The sequence below is a fragment of the Salvelinus alpinus genome, chromosome 27, assembly GCF_045679555.1.
Source record: "Salvelinus alpinus chromosome 27, SLU_Salpinus.1, whole genome shotgun sequence".
In the NCBI taxonomy this organism is placed as follows: domain Eukaryota; kingdom Metazoa; phylum Chordata; class Actinopteri; order Salmoniformes; family Salmonidae; genus Salvelinus; species Salvelinus alpinus.
Genome location: NC_092112.1, coordinates 33,351,703 through 33,372,458, shown reverse-complemented (window position 1 = coordinate 33,372,458; position 20,756 = coordinate 33,351,703). Strand labels below are relative to the sequence as shown.

The following is a 20,756-nucleotide window of genomic DNA, read 5'->3' as shown; positions in this document are numbered from 1 at the left end:
CTTGGATTTTGCCTGTGCTTAGCACTATTCCGTTAATGTTTATCAACAACAACAAAAAACAGATCTAGTCCTTGCCGATGACAAGCATAACCATAACATGATGCACCACTATGTTTGAAATATGAAGAGTGGTACTCAGTGATGTGTTGGATTTGCCCCAAACAAAACTCTTTGTATTCAGGACTCAAAGTTAATTTCTTTGCCACATTTAAAGTTTTACTTTAGCGCCTTATTGCAAACAGGATGCATGTTTTGGAAGATTTGTTGTTGATCCATCCTCATTTTTTTCCTATCACAGCCATTAAACTCTAATTGTTTTAAAGTCTCTATTGGCCTCATGGTGAAATCCCTTAGCGGTTTCCTTCCTCTCCGGCAACTGAGTTAGGAAGGTCACCTGTATCTTTGTAATGACTGGGTGTATTGATACACCATCCAAAGTGTAACCACTAACTTCACCATGATCAAAGGGATATTAAACATCTGCTTATTTTCTTCTTTTTTTAAATCTACCAATAGGTGCCCTTCTTTGTGAAGCATTGGAAAACCTCCCTGGTCTTTGTGGTTGAATCTGTATTTGAAATTCACTGCTCGACTGAGGGACCTTACAGATAATTGTATATGTGGGGTACAGAGATGAAGTAGTCATTAATTATTTTTAGTTAAACACTATAATTGCACACAGAGGGAGTCCATCTAAGTTATTATGTGACTTGTTATGCACATTTTTACTCATGAACGTATTTAGTCTAGCCATAACAAAGAGGTTGAATACAGTTCAGCTTTTCATTTTTTATTAATTTGTACAAAAATCGAAAAACCTAATTCCACTGACATTATGGGGTATTGTGTGTAGGCAATTTTAAATTCAGGCTGTAGCACAACAACATGTGGAAAAGGTCAAGGGGTGTGAATACTTTCTGAAGGCACTGTACATGATCAAATCGAACTGTGGTGAGGCGTTTTGGAGATGGTGGCCATTATAGCACAGAGTCTCCCTTAGCATTAGTACACATGCTATGTCAGGACTTTGAAAGCAAGTCAAATTGTGTTTCTGTTTTGCTGTCATTAGTGTTAATGTTTTGTTGTCATTAATATTGGTGTTGACGTACATTTTGGTATTGTTGTCATTCGCTAACCTTGTTATTTGTAGTAGTTTATTATTATTATTACTACCGTAGGCCGTACTTGACAGCCAAAAGCTGAATTACAGTACACAAAAACAAACAAGTAACTTAGACAAAAACAATTTTAAAATCATTAAGTCAGTCAGGACAGGAGCTGAAGGATGGTAATGGGAGTTGAGGCAGTTCAGTTGGTATTGAGAGCAGAGGAAGCGTTGATGTCTGAAGTCAGTCAGAGACAGTCGGTGCAACGCACCTCACCGTCCCCCCACGTCCTCCTGGCTCTGCCTTTGTAGATGGTTAGCTGGCTAGCCTAGATGGTTAGCTGCCTAGCCACTTCTTTCCACTAACACTTTGTAGCACCCACTTGAGTGATGCTACTCAGAGCCATGTATTTAGAAATAAATTAATGGATCTGATGCTACTTATGCAGACACAAAGGCGCTGGAAGATCACAACACCATTTTTATGGTCAGAGTAGCTTTGTAGCTCAGTTGGCAGAACAGTAGCGCTTGTAATGCCAGGGAGGTGGGTTCGATTCCCAGGACCACCCATACATAAAATGTATGCAGGCATGACTTTAAGTCGTTTTGGATTAAAGCTTCTGCTAAAATGGTATTTACACAGAGTACAAAACATTAAGAAAACCTTCCTAATATTGAGTTGCACCCCTCCCTTTTGCCCTCAGAACAGCCTCAACTCGTCGACGCATGGACTCTACAAGGTGTCGAAAGCGTTTCACAGGAATGCTGGCCCATGTTGACTCCAATGCTTCCCACAGTGGTGTCAAGTTGGCTGGATGCCCTTTGGGTGGTGGGCTATTCTTGATACACACAAGAAATTGTTGAGCGTAAATTGCCCAGCAGCATTGCAGTTCTTGACACTCAAACCGGTGTGCCTGGCACGTACTACCATACTCTGTTCAAAAGGCATTTCAATCTTTTGTCTTACCACTGAATGACACACATACACAATCCATGTCTCAATTGTCTCAAGGCTTAAAAATCCCTCTTTAACCTGTCTCCTGCTCTTCATCTACACTAATTGTGGATTTAACAAGTGACGTCAATTTGGGATCCTAGCTTTCATCTGGATTCACCTGGTCAGTCTATGTCATGGAAAGAGCAGATGTTCATAATGTTTTGTACACTCAGTGTATATACAGTATTATATTAGCTTATCTTCACTAATCATCTCCACCTTTAAGGAAAATGCTAAGTAAACATTCTGAACAACTGTTCCCCTTAATCTCAGTTGGCAGCATTGAGAAGTTTGTGCTGTAGCAGTGTCTACAATGGCTTGTATGACCTACAGGGTGAATATTAACTTAATGGGACTGATAGACCACTGAAAACCATTTCCTAAAGACATTTAATGAGAGTATACAACAAGAGCCCATAGATCTAAACACTGGAGAGCTGTACATGTGGAGGGTGTCTTTGTGGTTCGACCTACTTGACTTTAGCGGCTTCCGGCACACTCTGCAGGTCCTCCTGGAACATTAGGACTTTGGGGTACTTCTTCTCCAGGATGGTGATCAGGTAGTGGAGGAGGGTGATGTTCCTGCATAGGCATAGACAATAGATACTTGCAGCACTAGTACCACAGCATGGGTCACATATGCACACACCCATATAATGACACCACTCCATACAACACATGCAAACAGGTTGCTTCATAGAGCGTATCACTACAGCGAACTCATCACACTCGTAATTTTAATTACAGTTCTTCTGCTTACTTGTCTATGCTCGACTTTGTGTCTGCGATCTTGTTGAGCGAGGACACTTTGAAGCCATAGGCATTGCCCCTCTGGCCTTTGTTCATGTAGTTCCCAAAGGCCAGCACCACCTCCAGCAGCTGCTTCAGATTGCGGCTGTGCAGCACCTCTTTGGAGGCCTTGATCAGAGCTGAGGAGCGAAGAAACAAAAAAGACACCTGAACTGTAGGGTACTTCACAGTGGACCTCATTGTGAGTTTTTGAGTTTTATTATGTAAGGGTTTGCCAAGAAGCCCCACACAATCACACACACCTTCTACTTTGGGTTTGATCCCTGCAATCGTCTCTGCAAACTTCTTTTTGAAGTACAGCGACTGTAGCTTCTGTTGGTAGTGGTTTATCCTTTGAGCAAAAGAGAAAGAGAGATGGATTATTAAAAAGTGCAAAAAAAAGTAAGCAAAATAAATTGATATGTCCTGAAAGGTTGGGAAAAAGTCAGATATAGGATACAAAATTGCCCAGGTCACATTGGAAACATGACAAGATCTTGTTAGCTAAGTCAGAAAAAAGAATGAAGAAGCCCTCATCCCTATTGATATGGTCGGACAACCATCTCGGCGTTGGCTGGCTTGATGTGAAACACTAAGACGGATTGTTGAAGGAAGGCAGAGCAAACATGGAGCGACCCATTTGGCTGAACTCATCACTAGGGCGTCGCTATCCACACTTCAGTGCCGGGGGGTCGCCTTGGCTACAGGGCTCTCAGAAACCAAAACATTAGTTGGACTCTGTTTGAAGGACAAAGCCAGTTCCTGGAAAGAAGCACCCCACGTCTCCAACCACAGGATGGGGAAAAACGCTATTACACAATTCATTTTTATGGTGTCTAATAAAGAGGGAGTGTAGTTTCAATGGGCATGTGCTCCTTGTTTGTTTTATGATTCCCCCGACTGGGACATGAGGCTGTTGTGCATCTATGACGAGTTTCCTGTTTGGGTTGATAACATATTGATGAAGAAAGAGTGTCGTTCTTGTGGTTATATCCAACACAGTTCACAGTAAGCCTGGGAATTGCCGGGGACTTCACAATATTATCACGATACTTAGGTGCCGATACGATATGTATTGCAATTAAGATTCACACAATTCTTTGTATTTCAATTAAATACTGCGGTTTAATTGCGATTTGGTGTTCCAAACATAATGCTCACTATATGTATGCTGCAGAGAGAAGAGAGAGCATGAGAAATCAAGTTTTGAACAGTCAGGGAAATACACTATACAGTATATACAAAAGTATATGGACACCCCTTCAAATTAGTGGATTCGGCTATTTCAGCCACACCCGTTGCTGATGGTGTATAAAATTGAGCACATGCCATGCAATCTCCATAGACAAACATTGACAGTAGAATGGCCTTACTGAAGAGCTCAGTGACTTTCAACGTGGCACCGTCATAGGATGCCACCTTTCCAACAAGTCGTTTGTCAAATTCCTGCCCTGCTAAACCTGCCCCGGTCAACTGTAAGTGCTGTTATTGTGAAGTGGAAACATCTAGGAACAACAACAGCTCAGCCACAAATTGGTAGGCCACACAAGCTCACAGAACGGGACGACAGAATGCGGAAGCGTGTAAAAATCATCTGTCCTCGGCTGCAACACTCACTACAGTTCCAAACTGCCTCTGGAAGCAATATCAGCACAAGAACGGTTAAATCGGGAGATTCATGAAATGGGTTTCCATGGCTAAGCAGCTGCACACAAGCCTAAGAACACCATGCGCAATGCCAAGCATCAGCTGGTGTGGTGTAAAGCTCGCTGCCATTGGACTCTGGAGCAGTGGAAACGCGTTCTCTGGAATGAAGAATCACACTTCACCATCTGGCAGTCCTACAGACTAATCTGGGATTGATGGATGCCAGGAGAACGCTACCTGCCTGAATGCATAGTGCCAACTGTAAAGTTTGGTGGAGGAGGAATAATGGTCTGGGGCTGTTTTTCATGGTTCGGGCTAGGCCCCTTAGTTCCAGTGAAGGGAAATATTAACGCATACAATGACATTCTAGATGATTCTGTGCTTCTAACTTTGTGGCAACAGCTTGTGGCAGGCCCTTTCCTGTTTCAGCATAACAATGCCCACATGCAAAGCGCGGTACATACAGATATGGTTTGTCGAGATCCGTGTGGAAGAACTTGACTGGCCTGCACAGAGCAATGACCTCAACCTTAATTAGAACGCCGACTGCGAGCCAGGCCTAAATCGCCCAACATCAGTGCCCGACCTCACTAATGCTCGTGGCTGAATGGAAGCAAGTAGCCGCAGAATTGTTCCAACATCTAGTGGAAAGCCTTCCCAAAAGACTGGAAGCTCTTATAGTAGCAAAGGGGGGACCAACTCCATATTAATGTCCATGATTTTGGAATGAGATGTTCAACGAGCAGGTGTCCACATACTTTTGGTCATGTAGTGTAATAGTCCTGAAAGCATGTTGGCTCACTTTAAAAAGAAGAGGGATAACAAGCAATAGGATGAAAAATACTGGAGTTTTGGCGCAGGTACTATACAACCGACTAGCGCTTGCTAACGCTGCCTACAGTAGCAAAAAAATATTGATACTTGGAGTCAAATATCATCCTAATATCATCTAAAATAATATTGGGATATGTAACTGTATCGATCCCCCCCCCCCCCATCTCTAGCTAACAGGGCTCTAGTACTGCTCTGTCACTGTTGCAGTAATTGCCAAATATTCTTAAGAACGACAGCCAGGCAGCGAACTCAAGTCAGGCTTTAGGGTGGGTGGTCTAAGCAGGGAAGTTCCTTGTGCCTAAATTCATTTAGCAGACTCTTTGGTCAACAGTGAGTTACAGTGCATAGACTAAACAGAGAGATACACTGGCAGGAACAGGTCAAAATACTATGGTGTCGTTGGCTCCACTCTGAGACGGTGAGAATAACCCCCCCCCCTTCCCAACATGGGACTTGTTTTGTTTTTAAGTAATGGTAGGAATCATCCATTTCGGTGGGAATGTGAGAACATGGGAACCAAGCTCTCATAATGAGTAAGTTAGCTTGCCTATGACCTGTAGACTTGTGAGCTCACCAAGATAACGTTGAGTCTAATCTTAACGAGCTTAACATGGACTTGTAGCACAGTGGGTTCAGGTTCAAAACCTGGATCATCACCGATGCAAGTTGGAAGAATTGTGTAAAAAAATAAATAAATAAATAAAACACTGCATGAATATTGCTAAAACACATTTGATCGAATCAGGCCCTTGGTCTACTTCTCTCTCTCAGATCATCCTACCTGCTCATCTCATAAAGGAAGCGATCAGCCTTGGCCATGCGGTCCAGCTCATGCTTGTGCTCCTCCAGGAGGTCCACGTCACTCTTCTCTGGAATAAACTTCAGCATCTGAGGAGGAGCCATGAAAGTGACTGGCCATTCACTAGCAACATATGTAGCATAGCTAAACATTGCACTGACATAAATCTACCATATCACTTACAATATTGCAATGGAATCTTAAACCTCTCTTTTTATGTTTATGAAATGGAGGTGATAATTTATGTGGATGTAATCCAAAGACGCATCCTGTCTATTTGAAATCTCATCTATTTAATTTTGCTCACTGAGAAAAAGAAAGTGTCAGCCCATGTGACATTGGAGCATACCGATTACTGGTGTGCTGGAGTTTTTCTTTTTAACAAGTATACGTTTTGCTCCATGCACCTGGAAGCACATTTAGGTGCGCAAGTTTACTGTTTCAAGCCTATGTGATTTTGCTATAGACTCACCTGCTCCAGCATGTCCTTGGGGAGGTCCTCCTGTTCATCCATGGTCAAGATAGCCCTCTTCATCTCCTCATTGGACAGCTTCAGCCTAGACGACAATCACAGGAGATGTCAGCCACTTTCAGCCCACAGGAAAACTCAAATCAACTACAGGAACTCTAACACTAGAACCACCATTAATACTTTAACTGTTTTTGAGGCGTCATGTGATTTGTAAATTCAAATAACTCTGCCATTGTGAAAGTTATGTTCCGCCCATTCTTAACCTACATATGTGTGCATTTAACACGCTGATGTTGATAGAATTTAAATATCACTGACAATTAGTTTTAAGCATTTCTAAGATTCAATTGGAATATGCCTCAGCTTTCTACTTTGATGTCAAGAGCATGTCAAAAAGAAGTGCCATGAAGCCTCACCCTAAACAAATAGAGCATACTAAATGTATAATTCAAATTTAGCCTGCAACACTGAACTTCAAACCACAGGAAAAGTAAAGTAAACTGTGGGAAAATCATTTCCCCAGACCACAATGAGAAACACTGCCAACTTAACTTCTTTGCCTTATTGCCAGTTTCCAGTTCCTAACCGGTTTGTGTTTTCAGACATGTCTTTCAAAAGTATTCTAAAGCCATGGCTTATCACAAATTAGCCAAATGTGCAATGTATTTATATACAATATCATAGGGAGGAACTGTATGTCTGTCTGGAGAGAGGTTTGCTCGTGGAATTGTCCTGTTGAAAGTAAAAATTATGAGTCTGATTTTATGCGCCAGCTCCGAGAACGACCCAGTGGGGGAACAGGTGCCGGACTGTAATCACTGTAATAACTAGCCGCACTTTGAAAGCCAGACCTATAAAGTCCCGCCTACTTCCCGGTTCAAGTCCTGTACTGGTTTTGAACGAGCTTCAAGTTTATATCATAAAATTCATGAACATTTGGTAATTTAAGATATGTCAAAATTATATTGGTATTCGTGGATTCATTTACTAATATCTGATGTCTGCTATGAAGTTGTTTGATTAGGGAAAAAACATGATTCTAACATTCCTTCACCCCAATAACATTGTCGCTGAAGAGGGCTTGCTAGTTAGCTACAGTGTTTGAGTAATCTCAGCCATTTTCTTATAAAACAGCTCTGCTAGCTAGCGAAATGCTAATTTGCAACACTAGCTAACGTTAGTTAAACTGCTTTTAGACTCAGGAGCACATAGGCCTCTCCCCTGGTGCAACAAAAAAGTCTGGCATTTTCAGCCAAATATGTTCGACTCATAGCTAGTTTATCCAGTGACCACCGCATTTAGAAGGATAGCTACAGACTGAAACGTAGCTAGCTAACATGCGGGCTCACTGATATGCAGTAGCCAGCTAGCTAGACTAGTAATGTGACGTTCGGCTCTTTTTTTAACTGATTTCAGTAAGAACAAATCTTCCAACTCGTTTCGTTCATTTGAGTCAATAATGCCCAGATGCAAGATCCCCCTACTGGCGAACAATGAACTGAAAACTCTGTATGTACATTTGTTGATTGCTAGGCATACAAATACGATTATTTATTGATACATTTGAAACGAGGTCTAGTTGTGGTTGCAACTGGACTAGATTGGCGGAATGCATTGCTTGCCGTGAGGGTAATAAACACATTATCGTTCACGAACTGCGGCACCTCAAACGATTTGTTCTCAATTTCAATTTTGTTGAGTAGACTGTGTGCATGTTTTGGTTCTACAAAGCTGTGTCCATAACATCCAATAATCAATTAATGCCATTTATTTTTGCACAAAGAACAATATTTTTTATTTTCTTTGCTGTTAATGATGATGTATTTTAGTTGTTGGTCGGAGCATGTCTCCGGAGCCGCGTGTATTAATCCCGCAGCAGTCATTTTGGCCAGCAGGTTAAACTACAAAATGAACAACTCACTCAAAAATAACGCTTTTACGAACGGCACATCACTACTAGACTCAAGAGCTCATGGGCTACACATTAGCCAACAGGTTCAACACAGGCAGCAATAACTAGTGGCTACTTTAACTCATTGTTAGTTCATCCACTGACCACCACATTTAGGAGTATAGCTAATTACAGAAATATAGCTATTCAGCTAGCTAATTTACTGGCCAGGCAGTAGCCACTAACTCATCGTGAATGCATGTCCTATTCTTTGATACATTTGGGTTAACTTGGTCATATCATGCAACACATACCAGACAGTTTGTGTAAAGATTTTTTTAAAGTTTGTGATCTTTTTTTTAATTTATTTTTTACAATGATCGGACAGTGAAACAAAAATAGATTGCCAAACTACAGGCTTTTATTTATTTCCCAATTAATTTGGTAATTAAACTGAAGCTGGGTTTCACAAGTCGTTTTGTCGGTGCTAACTGTTCATGCCGGCAGCAAAATCCAGCTAAACAGACGGCTCTGTAGTGCATTTGTGTAATTTCACGCACTCAAGAAGGCTCAACCAATCACCCGATGGGTTCGATGTCGAGAACCATAAATATTCATAACCAGAAGAGGAGAAAAGGCAGAAAGTGGGGAAACAGGACCAGAGCAATTTCTATGTCAAAGAAAACCTGCCTTGGCAGACAGCACATTGTCGCCTGAGAACTTAAATGCACAGAACACTTATATGAACTCCATTGCTGAAATCGCGCCTGCCCCTGCCATTTTAGACCAAACACAAAAGTATTTATTTATTTATTATTTAATCTTTATTTAACTAGGCAAGAACACATTCTTATTTACAATGACGGCTTAGGAACACTGGGTTAACTGCCTTGTTCCTGGGCAGAACGATAGATTTTTACCATGTCAGCTCGGGGATTCGATCTAGCAACCTTTCCAAAGCTCTAACCACTAGGCTACCTACCGCCCCTTATTATTATAATATGGTTGTTGCTAAAACAATTCACTTACGTTGCTAAGCAGGCCATTTTCTCCCCGGGACTCTAACAGGAGTGTACATGCAAGTTCAATAAAGTAAACTCAGCAAAAGAAGAAATGGCCCTTTTTCAAGACCCTGTCTTTCAAAGATAATGAGTTAAAAACTTCACAGATCTTCATTGTAAAGGGTTTAAATACTGTTTCCCATGCTTGTTCAATGAACCATAAACAATGAATGAACATGCACCTGTGGAACGGTCGTTAAGATAGCTACAGCTTACAGACGGTAGGCAATTAAGGTCACAGTTATGAAGACTTAGGACACTAAAGAGGCCTTTCTACTGACTCTGAAAAACACCAAAAGAAAGATGCCCAGGGTCCCTGCTCATCTGTGTGAATGTGCCTTAGGCATGCATGCGGACTGCAGATGTGGCCAGGGCAATAAATTGCAATGTCCGTCGTACTGTAAGACGCCTAAGACAGCACTACAAGGAGACAGGACGGACAGCTGATCGTCCTCGCAGTGGCAGACCATGTGTAACAACACCTGCACAGGTTCGGTACATCCGAACATCACACCTGCGGGACAGATACAGGATGGCAACAACAACTGCCCGAGTTACACCAGGAACGCACAATCCCTCCATCAGTGCTCAGACTGTCCGCAATAGGCTGAGAGAGGCTGGACTGAGGGCTTGTAGGCCTGTTGTAAGGCAGGTCCTCACCAGACATCACCGGCAACAACGTCGCTTATGGACATAAACCCACCATCGCTGGACCAGACAGGACTGGCAAAAAGTGCTCTTCACTGACGAGTCGCGGTTTTGTCTAACCAGGGGTGATGGTTCGATTCGCGTTTATCGTCAAAGGAATGAGCGTTACACCGATGCCTGTACTCTGGAGCGGGATCGATTTGGAGGTGGAGGATCCATCATGGTCTGGGGCGGTGTGTCACAGCATCATCGGACTGAGCTTGTTGTTATTGCAGGCAATCTCCACGCTGTGCGTTACAGGGAAGACATCCTCCCTCATGTGGTACCCTTCCTGCAGGCTCATCCTGACATGACCCTCCAGCATAACAATGCCACCAGCTGTACTGGTCGTTCTGTGCGTGATTTCCTGCAAGACAGGAATGTCAGCGTTATGCCATGGCCAGCGAAGAGCCCAGATCTCAATCCCATTGAGCACGTCTGGGACCTGTTGGATCGGAGGGTGAGGGCTAGGGCCATTCCCCCCATAAATGTCCGGGAACTTGCAGGTGCCTTGGTGGAAGAGTGGGGTAACATCTCACAGCAAGAACTGGCAAATCTGGTGCAGTCCATTAGGAGGAGATGAACTGCAGTACTTAATGCAGCTGGTGGCCACACCAGATACTGACTGTTACTTTTGATTTTGACCCCCCCTTTGTTCAGGGACACATTATTCCATTTATGTTAGTTACATGTCTGTGGAACTTGTTCAGTTTATGTCTCAGTTGTTGAATCTTGTTATGTTCATACAAATATTTACACATGTTAAGTATGCTGAAAATAAACGCAGTTGACAGTGAGAGGACGTTTCTTTTTTTGCTGAGTTTGTCAACTCTGTAATGCCAAACTCCAAATACAACTGTTATTATCTGTTAAGAGCAAAATGACATTGTATTTTCTAAAATATAATTCTACTTTTCCTAATGCTTACTAGACTGCCCATTGATGGGAGCATCTTTGTCTCTGGTGTCTTTAAATGGCATTGACCACAGCTGTTCCACAGATCATGTTTGCTCCTCAAAATCTGTGTACCGTCTTCTGAGGGCACCCACTTCAAAGGGAGCATAGTACTCCATTCAATCCCTTTGGAGAGCGTCCGCATGGGTGGTCTCTGTTAAAGGCTTTTTGAAGCCCATTAAAAACCATTACATGAAATTAGTATTGGAGGGGCGGTTGATGGGATTTTAGCTAGGATTCTGTGTCACAGCCCTTTGACACTGGGATTGTGAATTGCGAGATGGGCCAGGCTGTAACGGGAGCTAGTTTGGTGTGTGTGTGTGTGTGTGTGTGTGTGTGTGTGTGTACAGTTTTTACTTGGGAAACCTAATAAACACATTGTAAAATAAAAGCTAGCTATGGAGCAACTTCTTCATATCACACCACATCCTCTGACTGAGAAACCTCAACCTCCTAGCTTTTGGAAAAAAATAAGTTGTGATCCTACGATCAACTCTACTTCTATTGTAAAACCACAACCTTTCAATAAATTGTTAGAAGTGGTCTAAGCTCCCACATAGAGAGTAATTATTGACCGGAGTTCATGACCAGGAAAACTAAAAACACAACCATCTCTCCTCCTGAGCTAAACCATTACTCTTGCATCACAACTGAATGGTCCTCCTCCACCAAACTCTTAATAAAATCACCTTGATGTGGGACAACATGATTTGAACACCCAAAAAGGAAGCATTCGAAGTAGTGCGTTCCGTTTTGGCTTGTTTCATGGTCGTTTCGAGTCAGATTGGTCTTGATTAAATGAAAAGTTCCCCTCTGTGTGAATATGTGTGGCTTACTAATGATACCAGACCACATTCAATTATTGAGAAATCACAGTAGCTCTGCTAACGGAGAGCTGTTTCATGTTGTTTCAGTCAAGTTTTGAGAGCCAGGAATTTGTCTCCAAGTAACATCTACTGTCAATATATTTTAAAAACAATGACATACATGAAGCATTATCACCTTGAATTTCTGTCTGCCGCACACATTTTTTATTTTTAAGTTTCTTCTGCTCACCCTCCCACTTCTCTCTTTACGCACCTTCTTCTGAACCCTCAACCAATTTGACTGACATGATGTAGCCTACGTCTCTGAACTGAAATTTAAAAAACACAGCGATTTGAAAAAAACAAAAACAAATTACATATATTTTCTAGGCTAATTTTATCTGTTGCAATTTAGGATTTTGCAGTAGCACAAGCATGACTCCTACACATTACATTGGGGCAAAACAATCTGCGAACTAACCACACATTAGTGATGATGTAATCATCAATATGCTGCCATATTGTAGCATGTTTTTAAGGAAATAAAATTGTAAAGCTTGAAACTTTCTCTGTAAAGCGAACATTCATCAAAAGGGGCTTTGGCTGAGAGTTTCCATTTCGGAGGGTGGAGACTTCGCTAGTCTCATTAGTATCTTCTCTCATACATATTCCCTCATACCTAATCGACCATCTGACGCAATTACGCAATAGTTTAGTTCCGGATTTTCAAGATTAGCCTTGTGTAAAGAAAGAGAGAATGTTTTGATTATGAGATAAAGTCCCATGATTCACTGGAGCCTGCATTGAAAGAGAAGAATGACGCAAAGAAGAAAGCCTACTCACTGACATCAGGATCAAATCATAATTAGACAAAAAGTATTTCCCATCAACAGCATATGACATTGCAGTGCTAATATTTTACTCTCATCAGAACAGGAAATGACCTCAATAGCAAGGCCCCGTTTCTGACTGTTAATATTCACAAACTCACCGCAACAGGAGGATATTACAGTTCTGGGCTCGACGGCCATCGATGACCGAGAGCTCCTTGACCTTCTTGGAGCTCAAGGAGTCCGAATCCTCACTCTCTTTCTGTGGAGAGTCGTTCAGAGGAGAGGCATTTCAGAATGGTAGGTATCTTAACTAGGAGCAACAGCAGGAATACATTACACACATACAGAAAAAGTAAAGAAAGACAAACGCACAAATACAAGACACAAACTTACGAAAAGACAGACAAGAAAAACAAGCAAATACATGGAGGAATACAGACACAGGCACTTACGTGTGCGAACACACAGTAACAGACACACACTACATTTAAAAAAGACAAGTCGCATTAAGAGTGAATGGACATTCTCATGGGATTTGTTAAAGATTTATTTTTACATACTTTAAAATAAGAGGGTATTTCCTTCACAGAAAAACAAAACCGTTTCTAAGCCTAAACTACTGCAACGTACAAAAGGATCTTGTTGATTTATGGAAACCATAAGCTATAATTATTTCTTCATGTGTCTACTGAAGATAAATATATTTTCAAGAGGATGAAGATGTCAAGAGGATAAGATAAGGAAAGCAAAATGTTCTAAATGATAGAAGAGGAGGATGAAAAAAGTGCCACACCATTTTGGGTGTGGAAATGAGTGAACTCACCTGTTTGCTGTTATTGACCATAAAGAAGTCCTAGAACGCAGGCAAGAAGCAAGGAAGATGTGGGCACTCGTTATAATGATAGCGCAGTTGGGTGAATCCAGGCCAAAACAAACAAACAAACAAATAGAAACAAGCTCATACAGGACATCAGTGATGAGTGAAGTGGGAGTGTGACTGGCGATAGCAAGCAAAGGCTGATGGGCCATAAGAGATGGGTGTCGGTTGGGGGCTGGGAAATTGCCAAATGTACATGTGTGTTTGCGTGCATGCGTGTGAGCTGATCATGAGGTGCGGGTGTTAGCGTGAGTCACAGGCAAAACAAATGTGGTAACATTGGAGTCAGTTGAGCGCGATACGTTTGTCATAATGTTCATTTAGACCAGGGATGTCAAAATGTTAAGGCAAATGTGAGTGCGGCCTCATCTACAACAGAGCCTTAACTATGAATTCACTGATGTTTTTAGATCTAAAAAAAAAAAACTAAATTCAAATCAATTTTTTTAAACATGCAAAGAAACTAGCGATGGGGACACACATGGAGGCCATATTAAATCAGATGTTGGGCCTCATTACTTGACACCCCTGATTTAAATAGCGCAGAATGAAAACCTAGGCTACATTGTGACTAAATCTCTTGTATTAGTATGATCAACGATAATTCAAGCAGATTTGCATTCCATACAGAGGGCCATTGAGTAGTGAGATAAGAGCTATTCCCTGTGTTTGTGGTTTATGTGCTAATGAGCTGATGCTTTTAATAGCCCTGGGTCCAATTTCGTCAGGGGTTAAGGACAATGTCTGCAAATGTTTGTTAACACAAAAGTCCCTCTGTTTCCCCTGACGACACCATAGTGATCTGTTTGCATCATCCCACAAACATCAGAGTGTTGTGGTATTAGGTAATACTAAGCTGCAGGCACTAAAGGCCAAACTCAATCTTTACGTGTCTGATGATCTTTAAGATATTTTACATTGATACTCTAGCATCATAAAAAGGTTATGACAGTGTACGCTAAGTAGTCAGTGCTCTTTTGTATTTCTGTTATTCATACATGCAAGGCTTTTATGTTATTTAGTAGTGTCAAATGCCAGTAAACTGCACACTAGCCAAACAATATGGTTTTACTCTACATTTGTGAGATGGCAAATAATCAGCATGAGTGAAGTCATGTTTTGTATTGGTGCTTTATCTCTAACGAGAAGGGAATAAGAAGAACAAGGGTGGAGGATGGATTCATGTTGGGGGCTCTATAAAACTGTTCTCTTCATCAGCAGGACCAGCGAGAACACTTGGCCGCAGTACAGTACCTGTTGCCTCTGGTAGGCCGAGAAGGTCTTCTCAATGTCCTCCAGGTCGAGAATTTTGAAAACCTTCCCGTCGTCCACTTCTGTCCATACAGTGCCCTCCAACTTATTCTGGGATGGAGAGCGGGAGAATTGTATTTACATTTGAGGTGGTGCTTTCAGAAGGGTTGGGGTCAATTCCATTTCAATTCAAAGAAATAAACTGAAATTCCAAGCAAAGAGGAACATTTCAGTTCACCTCCTGAAATGACTGATTTGAGATGGAATTGACCCCAACCCTGGCTTTCAGTATCCTCAATATGTTCTGTAAGCAATCTCCAGCAGGCATAGTTCAATCACCAAGGCCTAACACAAGAGTATGTTATTCAAAGATTGCAACAGAAGAATAATCACTTATAGGAGCTAATCTAGAATCAGCTTAAACGCTAACAAGAATATTCCCAGAACATACGGGAACGTTTATCTGGTTCCCCATTCTAAGTGCACTTCAATAACTGGGGAAAAAGTAACATTCTCCCTAACTAAACCGAAACTTTCAGGGATCAAAAAATTGTCTGCAGGTTTTACAGACTAACATTTCCCTGTCGCTATCAATGATGACAAAGAGAAGGTCAAATTGACTCTGTAGGGAATTACCAGGGTCATATTCTTTAGGGCACGCAACAGAAACTGTTTTAAAACATTTTGCAAGGGAACAAAAATGAGTGTTCCTTATTGGACAAGTCTAGGTAGTCGCTCCCTGTTTCAGTCCGTTGACTTCTGTTGGATCTCTAATGAACATGACCCTGTTCAAACCCATGCACTCTCACCTCAGCCAGCTTGGCCCAGTTGAAAGATTTGAGTGGGTTGGACGGCTGGGGGATGTTCTTCTTCTTGAGGGTGGACCCCAGGGGTGCCCCAGGGGGAGGAGGTATCCCTCCCACGGGTGGACGTCCAAAAGGAGGCGGGGGACCACCAGGAGGTGGGGGTGGTGGAGGGGGCATCATACCCCCTGGGGGTGGTGGGGGAGGGAGCATCATGCCTCCTGGGGGAGGGGGGGGAGGGAGAGGCCCACCAGGGGGGCCAGGGATGAAGGGGGGACCGCCTGGGACACTGGCGATTGGTCTCTGGAAATGTTGGGGGAAAATACACAGATAAAGACAATGCACCATCACTTATCTTAATGAATCGTATTTCAATCCTTAGCTTATCGTTCTCTTTCAATTGTATGTCGTAACATTGGTTGCATCAGAGACCCATGCAGTAATTTACTTTAGGTGCCTTCTATAATGTACTGTAAATCTAATAACAGTAAATGAATCTTGATGAAACATAATGAATCTACATTAAGGCATATTTGGTGCCATTCTTTTGTATAAGTCTGAAGGAGTTGAAGGGTGACGTACAGAGCTGAGGTCGTGGAGCTGGAGAGAGAGGTCTGCCACTTGCTGCTTGACCGCCTTGTGCTCGGTGCTCTCCTTCTCTAGCTTCTCCTTCATCTTGTTGAGGGTCTGCATCATGTCCTCCTTCTCCTGGGTCTTGGCATCACACTCGCGCTCCTTCTTCTCAAACTTCTGCTGGAGCTCGTGGTGCTCTGCCCGATGGGGTTGGAGGTTATGTTGTGAGTGTGAACAGGTTCGGTTCAACTCAATTAGGACATTTGGATATCACCTGTTCCTTTCTACTATCATTTTCTAATAATTTCCTGAGTTGACCGTGTTGAAATGTTAAATCACAATCTTTGTTTGCGATCAACCCATGGGACCACAGGGTGGCTCAGAAGATGGTTGTCGGCTGTTATTTCTGATAGATCTAACAGGGGCAGGGTAACATATGGGCCAAAAGTAGGCAGTGACTGGATCAATGTGCTACTGGTGAGGTAGAGGACTCTTACATTTTACATTTACATTTAAGTCATTTAGCAGACGCTCTTATCCAGAGCGACTCAAAGACTACTAATCCAATAGTGAGCTACAAGAGATACGAATACACAATAAAAGGTTCAAATCTTGTGTTGGCTGACCAGCAAGTAGCTATATTCATATCCACAGCAGTCCAATTCACCTGATAAGCATAACGCTTACAGGCATTAAGATGAACACATTCAGAGCTTCACAACTGTGTAGAACGGTACCATTTAATTGGCATCCTCTGACAAACCATCCCTGCCGATTTGTATTATTTATACATACTGAAAGTAGTCAATCCCTTCCATGTGAAGTGTAAATTACATCCTGTCAATTTCTTTGTGGTCTTAAAAAAAAAAAAAGAAGTGCAATAGAGCCAAAGGGCAGTGTTTCAAAAGAAGCAACTCAAAACATGAAACTGACCTTTTCGCATTTTCTCCGCCTGCTCTTTCCACTGCTTGACCTCATTTTCATTGACCAGCCTGTAAGGAGAGACACACAAACAAAGTTACCGGAGGGTCCTCAATGTGAGCATTCTATGACTGATGCATTGACTTATGTGAAAGACAACATGCAAACAATCAGTCCTGTGGAAATGGAGCTGAGCTCATTGCTATTATGGGAATTAAAATACAGTTTTCATACTGAAGCAGTGCAGACTAACAGATTTTAAATAGATTTTCTAAGAAGCCTCCAAGAGACTGAGGTTCCCTACAGTATTGAAGTATTGATTGGAGGGTCAGTTTGGAAATTATTTCATTTGACAGTTATGAATTTTCATGTCTTTCCTAGGCGTATATCATCCCAGCTCATCTCAGTCAGTTGCGCTCAAGCATGACGTGCTCCCTCTCTCCCTCGTCATCTTAAGGGGTTACATGGAGAGAACTCACATCCGCACCACGTTCTTAACATTGAAGTTCTCAAGGGGCGTGACGTCGGGGTCGTGGCCTTTGTCGTTCTGCAGGACCATCTGCTGGACGATGCGGTCCAGCAGCAGCCAATACTGCACCGTGTTCCCACTCCTTTTATCTGGGGGGACAGTGAGATCATCAAATACAGCCGATACAGAGATGTTGTCGAGTAGAAGAGGCCTCTCTGCATAAGTAGATATTTAGCTAAGGACAGAAAGAGGTTTCCACAATTGATTTATACAGAGTGTGGCTAGAGAGCAAGATGCCGTCTTGGTTTGCTGACAGATCCTCATACAGATAAAAATGTATTCAAAGTGCACAGACACATGCACACTCACACGCGTGCAACCCCACACGCACAGCTAGCAGGAGGAAGACAGCAGGTCAGCTCTACTGGAATCATGAGAGGTTGGCTGGCACCTTAATTGGGGAGGACGGGCTCTTGGTAATGGCCGGAGCAGAACACGTGGAATGGTAGCAAATACATCAAACATATGGTTTCCATGTGTTTGATGCCATTCCATTTGCTCCATTCCAGCCATTATTATGAGGCATCCTCACCTCAGAAGCCTCCACTGACTGGAATAGGGAAACACAATATTCTGGGCAACTACCAAAGTCACAGCGCTAAATTCTTACAGACCGGGTTCAACGTTAGCAGCAGGTCAGGAATGCGGCAGGGAGCACTTACGAGGCATGAGGAGACAGTGGTGCAGGACGGAGATAAAGTGAGGGTATGCGTCAGTGTGGTTCATCTTCTTCCGGATGAGGTCAAATACCTGGGAAGCACTTTTAGTGTCTATGTGCACCTGGGAAAAGAGAACACGTTGACAAGTCACAGTCCTTATCAAGCACAAACGACGATGGAATTCAGGAATGAAACAAGAAGTTTTTACTTACCGACTCAAAACGTCGCGACATAGTTAGCTCGTCCTCATTGCGCAGCATTTCAAAGTAATCCAAATGCCTGGGGGAGATTAAGTAAAATGAATAGGGGCATGCATGGTCAGAGATCAGGAGAAAAAAGGGACTTGTGTCACAATTCAGGTTAACAGGAACTGGGCTCCAACTCACCTGTCTAATGTGGAGTTGTCATGGGAGCGAAGTTTGTCAATGACTGGCTGAATTCCTAGCATCAGGAACTCGTAACGGAGGTGGATGCGGAACTCTAAACTGGCCTGGGAACATAACAAGATGGAGGATCAAAAGTAGGTGTCAATAAAGTTAAGTCAGATTGAGGTACAGCACAAGTTCGATTGAAGAGAAAATCAAATTGAAGTATGGTGCAAGTGTGGAGTTAGGAGACAAGCGATGCATTGGTTGACGGCTAATTTTACCTCTCCGGCGCCTTGGCTGAGGACAGCATTGATAAAGGACATGATGGCTGTCTTCAGGTTGACCTCATCCCGGTACCGACCAGTACTCCGGTCCAGATCGTTCAGCAGGGTCTGGGTGGTGAAGGAGAGGAGATGACCACAGATATGGCTCGTTGTTCAGAGAGCAATCATATTGTAGAGACAATTTATATTGCAGACACAAAGTTGCACAAACCATTGGAGGCAAACCACTTTAGAAGTTGGTTGGTTGTCATTTGGGTGGAGGACCATTCTTGATACACTAGGGAAACTTTTGAGTGTGAAAAACCCAGCAGCGTTGCAGTTCTTGACACAAACCGGTGCACCTGACACCGACTACCATACCCCGTTCAAAGGCACTTCAATCTTTCGTCTTGCCCATTCACCGTCTGAATGGCACACATACACAATCCATGTCTCAATTGTCCCCAGGCTTAAAGATACTGCTTTAACCTGTCACCTCCCCTTCATCTACACTGATTGAAGTGTACATCAATAAGGTATCATAGCTTTCAGCTGGATGTTTTGTATACTCAGTGTATATAACCCAGCCAAAAGTCAAAATGTTACAATATTAAATGGTACTGAATCTTTATTCAATAAAATTAAGTGGATAGGCTGCTAACGGTGACGAAAATATTAATTCATAACCCTCCCCTTACCCACCTGGAAGCGTGTCCTCTCACAGGCGAAGCGCTGGTAGTGCAGCATGGCCTCCAGGATCTTCCGATGCCCGCCAGGCACAAGGCACACAGCGCCCATGATCTCCAGCACCGCCACCTTGGTCTTGACGTTCTCGGTGGCCAAACTCTGGGCGATGATGTTGATGCTTTCCGAGTGCGAGAGCACGTGGGCGCGCCCCTGGGAGTTGTTCATCAGGGCCTTGATGCAGCCGATGAGCGAGGTGTGGATCTGCGACTCGGTCGTCTCATAGTCCATGGTCTTCAGGAAGTTGAGGATACAGGTCAGGCCATCTAGGTCAATGAACCTAGTCACAAACCTGAGGAAGGTCAAGTGGAAACGGGATATCAAGTTAAAAGTGCAAGTGCCAGTTGCCAGTTGGAGGAAAGAGGCTAGTCTATGTGATCTCATGTAGTAATTGTCATTACTTCCACTTGAAATAGGGTATAAAGACTATAATCCTACGCACTGGAAATACCCAAAATAGTAATTAGGTCTAACATGCTGAGAAAATGGTCAACCTCTGTGAGTGTGTTATCAAAGTTGTTAAAAAACAAAGGCCTGAAGAAATAAAAGGCCAGTAAGTGACCAAGTGCCACCATAACCACTGGGGGTGAAAGTCTGACACCTGATCTTCAGGTCGCACGGGGTCATTAAACGGTGCAACACACACTAATGTGAAAGAGACAAAAAAACATGCTACACACAATGCAGCCAGAGGGACATCATATGTTCAATCAGCAGATCAATCTGGGTCATGTTCATTAGGTACCAAACAGAAGAAACAGACAAACAGGGAGGGGTCTACCTGGACTTGGCCAATAAGAAACACTCATATTCATTTTCCATTTCAAAACATTTTACGTTGCAATGAACGCTACCCAGGTTACTGCCCCAAAGCAGTAAGTATGATTAACGAC

At 42.8% G+C, this 20,756-nt stretch overlaps 1 protein-coding gene across 4 annotated transcripts in view; it reads right to left on the bottom strand.

The window, feature by feature from the left end:
• LOC139556432 (disheveled-associated activator of morphogenesis 1-like) overlaps nt 1-20,756 on the bottom strand; it is a 122,363-nt gene that overhangs the window by 8,474 nt on the left and 93,133 nt on the right. For 3 of the 4 annotated variants that reach the window (XM_071370375.1, XM_071370376.1, XM_071370377.1), the window contains exons 6-22: nt 19,822-20,155; nt 19,138-19,248; nt 18,875-18,978; nt 18,701-18,767; nt 18,492-18,609; nt 17,780-17,918; nt 17,313-17,371; nt 16,389-16,576; nt 15,813-16,109; nt 15,007-15,114; nt 13,699-13,728; nt 13,034-13,134; nt 6,644-6,728; nt 6,154-6,260; nt 3,155-3,243; nt 2,863-3,031; nt 2,577-2,684 (exon numbers count right to left, since the gene is read on the bottom strand). In XM_071370375.1, coding sequence (XP_071226476.1) covers nt 2,577-2,684; nt 2,863-3,031; nt 3,155-3,243; nt 6,154-6,260; nt 6,644-6,728; nt 13,034-13,134; nt 13,699-13,728; nt 15,007-15,114; nt 15,813-16,109; nt 16,389-16,576; nt 17,313-17,371; nt 17,780-17,918; nt 18,492-18,609; nt 18,701-18,767; nt 18,875-18,978; nt 19,138-19,248; nt 19,822-20,155 — 2,214 coding nt within the window. The remainder of the gene's footprint in view (nt 1-2,576; nt 2,685-2,862; nt 3,032-3,154; nt 3,244-6,153; nt 6,261-6,643; nt 6,729-13,033; nt 13,135-13,698; nt 13,729-15,006; nt 15,115-15,812; nt 16,110-16,388; nt 16,577-17,312; nt 17,372-17,779; nt 17,919-18,491; nt 18,610-18,700; nt 18,768-18,874; nt 18,979-19,137; nt 19,249-19,821; nt 20,156-20,756) is intronic. The other variant, XM_071370378.1, reaches the window with a different exon arrangement.